The 2,864-nt window shown below is 35.3% G+C and overlaps 1 protein-coding gene across 1 annotated transcript in view; it reads left to right on the forward strand.

The window, feature by feature from the left end:
• The first annotated feature begins 990 nt into the window (after positions 1 to 990).
• LOC147167859 (uncharacterized) overlaps positions 991 to 2,864 on the forward strand; it is a 10,436-nt gene continuing 8,562 nt past the window's right edge. The window contains exons 1-2 of the mRNA XM_086085058.1: positions 991 to 2,226; positions 2,318 to 2,480. Of these exons, the coding sequence (XP_085941184.1) occupies positions 2,446 to 2,480 (35 nt within the window). The 5' untranslated portion in view covers positions 991 to 2,226; positions 2,318 to 2,445. The remainder of the gene's footprint in view (positions 2,227 to 2,317; positions 2,481 to 2,864) is intronic.

The following is a 2,864-nucleotide window of genomic DNA, read 5'->3' on the forward strand; positions in this document are numbered from 1 at the left end:
TCCTCGTAATGCACCACTTCATGAATTATTCACACCAGTGTATATTTCACAGCATTTGATTGGCTGACCGTCACCTGTCCCCACAATTACGCACATGTCCCCATAATTCCGTTTTTTCTCAAAATGCTGTGTATTGTGAATGTTTGTCTGTAGACACAGAGCCTTTTTTTTTTTTTTGCAGCCACCAATTCCTAAGTAGATAAATTAAATAATGAAATACACTATGACATTTAATTATATATTTCAGCATTTAATTCTTGCAGTGGTTGTTTATTTGAAAATATACAATGGTTAACAGCTGTTTATCACATCACTTTGAACAGCTGGAGGCAGAGACAGAGAAACTGTCAGTGCCGTATATTGATTCATCATTTAACATCCCACCCTGCCTTTACAATGTAACATCTTTCTGTACACCAGTGGCCAAATGTTTTGAGAATGACATTGATTTTCTAAAAATCTCCAGTGCTGACTTATTATTATTGTTTTTTTATGATGGCAATTTGCATGTACTCCAGAATGTTATAGTGATTAGATGAATTGCAAAGTCCCTATTTGCCATGAAAATTAAAGTAATTTCCTTTAGTGACCTTACAAACTTTAAGTGAAGAAGGCTTCAGGGCACCCAAGAAAATCCAGCAAATGCCAGGACTATCTCCCAAAGTTGATTCAGCTGCGGGATAAGGACATCACCACCAGTGTAGAGCTTGCTCAGGAATGGCAGTAAGCAGGTATGAGTGCATCTACACCCATGGTGAGGGAGTAAGACTTTTGGAGGATGGCCTGGTGTGACCAGTGAAAAGGGGATTCCATAAATACAGACCAAAATAAGAAAAAAAGAGTTGAAGTTATTTTCTCTGATTAACCCCCTTTCCAAATGTTTGGGGCATCCGGAAAAATGCTTGTCTGGAGAAGAAAAGGTGAGCGCTACCATCAGTCCTGCTTCATGCCAAAAGGAAAGCATCATGTGACCATTCGTTTGCAGGGTTGCTTCTCAGCCAAGGAATTGGGCTCGCTCACAATTTTGCCAAAAAACACATGCATCCATTACTAAAGTATAGTACTAAAACATCCTCGGACAGCAACTGTATGACAGCAGCAAGGTTATTTTATTTACTAAAGCAAAAAAACATTTTCGTTAATGAAAAAAAAAACCTTTTTAAAAAACTGAAACTGAAATCACATTTTATGATTACAAAATGATCTATAATTCTAGCAATAATATCCTTTGTTTTCGTCTGTGGTAATTCATTTAATATATGAGCCTTTGGGGTTCATTTTAAATGTGATCTATTTTTTTTTATTGACACTGTAAATCATAGAACAATAGCCACTCTTATCAACAAAGTTCATAATCCAACGACTGAACCAATTTGTTGATTTGAACGGGATTTATTATATTGCCCTGAGTACGGAAGTGACGTCATCTAGCAGCCCCGATAGAGAACCGCCCCCGGCTCTATTTACTTCACGAGATGTGATGGCGTGTAGCTGTGCTAATGAGGTAGGTTTGAAGCTCGAATTTTTCCTGTTGTTGTTGGTCGCTTGTGTACATTGCTCCCTCTTTCGCGAAAATGATTTATAATGCAAGTCCAGTGTAAGTGCAGCTAAGCTTACGTTAGCATACCTAACCATCTGTTGATTATGATGGATGCAGCTAATTATTTAGAATTGCTACGCTTCTGTTAGCGACGGTTAGCATAGCAGAGCTAACCGTCTGTTGAGTAAGATGAATGCTAATTGCAATTTTTAAGAGGAAATCAATAACAGGCTGGTTTTTGATGTGAAAATATACAATGGCTTAGTATTACCAGTACAGTATAAATGAAGTATTGGTAAATTGCTGCATTTGTGTTTACTTAAATTTGTTCTTTCAATAGAAATATTTCAGTAAAGTCTGTTAGTGTTCATTACATTTAATTTATGCAAATATTTAGCAGAGCTGTGCTATCCACTGTATTTTATTTTCGTTGGCACATTTACTGCACACTGCACAGGCTATTATGGTACACTGAAAGTCAACTTCAAGACATTTGCACCAAGTTACCTATCAAACTGATTGAAACTCATTTTTTTCTATAGCTTTAGATCATTATCTTCAGTGAGACATGTCAGTCATGAGGCCACAGAGGGCAAAAGTTAAACCCAAAGAAGAGGTAGCATACTTTTCATCCTTAGGTAAAGACAAGAATGGCTTCACCATAAAATATATTAATTAATTCAAAGGTGAGTATTGGTAAAATATTCTTTAGTATGGGTCTAGTTTTCATTATTGTTATAATGAAATATTTCTGTTGTATCCTTTTTTCTTTGTAAGGTCGAGGAGTGTTCAGTTCCTGCTCCTTTCAGAAGAGAGACTTTCCTACTGAATATCGAGGAGAAGTTCTAAGCAAACAGGAACGTGAAAACAGGCTGAGAGTGTATCATGATGCCCGGAAGGTTTTCATGTTTGAATTTCGCTACAATGGAAAAACACTATGGTATGTTTATATGGTGTGTTGTCACACTTAATTTTGTTTTTTTGGGGGGATATCGTGCAAGGTTTGACAAAACATAAAAGATTAATTAAAACTCAAAAGCAAAAGTACATTATTTTCTCAATATAATTTTTTTATTTTTTTATTTCATTTTTTACAATATTGTGACTTGTTTTTTTATTTTACTTTTACAGTTATCGTGAGTATCGCTAACCTCACAATATCATGTTAATTATCATATCGTGATTTCTTATGACATTTGGATATTGTGTCATACATGTGACATACTAGAATTACTGGTCGCACATTCATGATTACATGAAATTATATTATAGCAGTCTAGTCTTAGTAAGAATTTAATTGTATTGGTATTTTTCTATTCATCTG

The sequence above is a fragment of the Leptonotus elevatus genome, chromosome 9 (assembly GCF_054856555.1).
Source record: "Leptonotus elevatus isolate MCC_2025b chromosome 9, RoL_Lele_1.0, whole genome shotgun sequence".
In the NCBI taxonomy this organism is placed as follows: domain Eukaryota; kingdom Metazoa; phylum Chordata; class Actinopteri; order Syngnathiformes; family Syngnathidae; genus Leptonotus; species Leptonotus elevatus.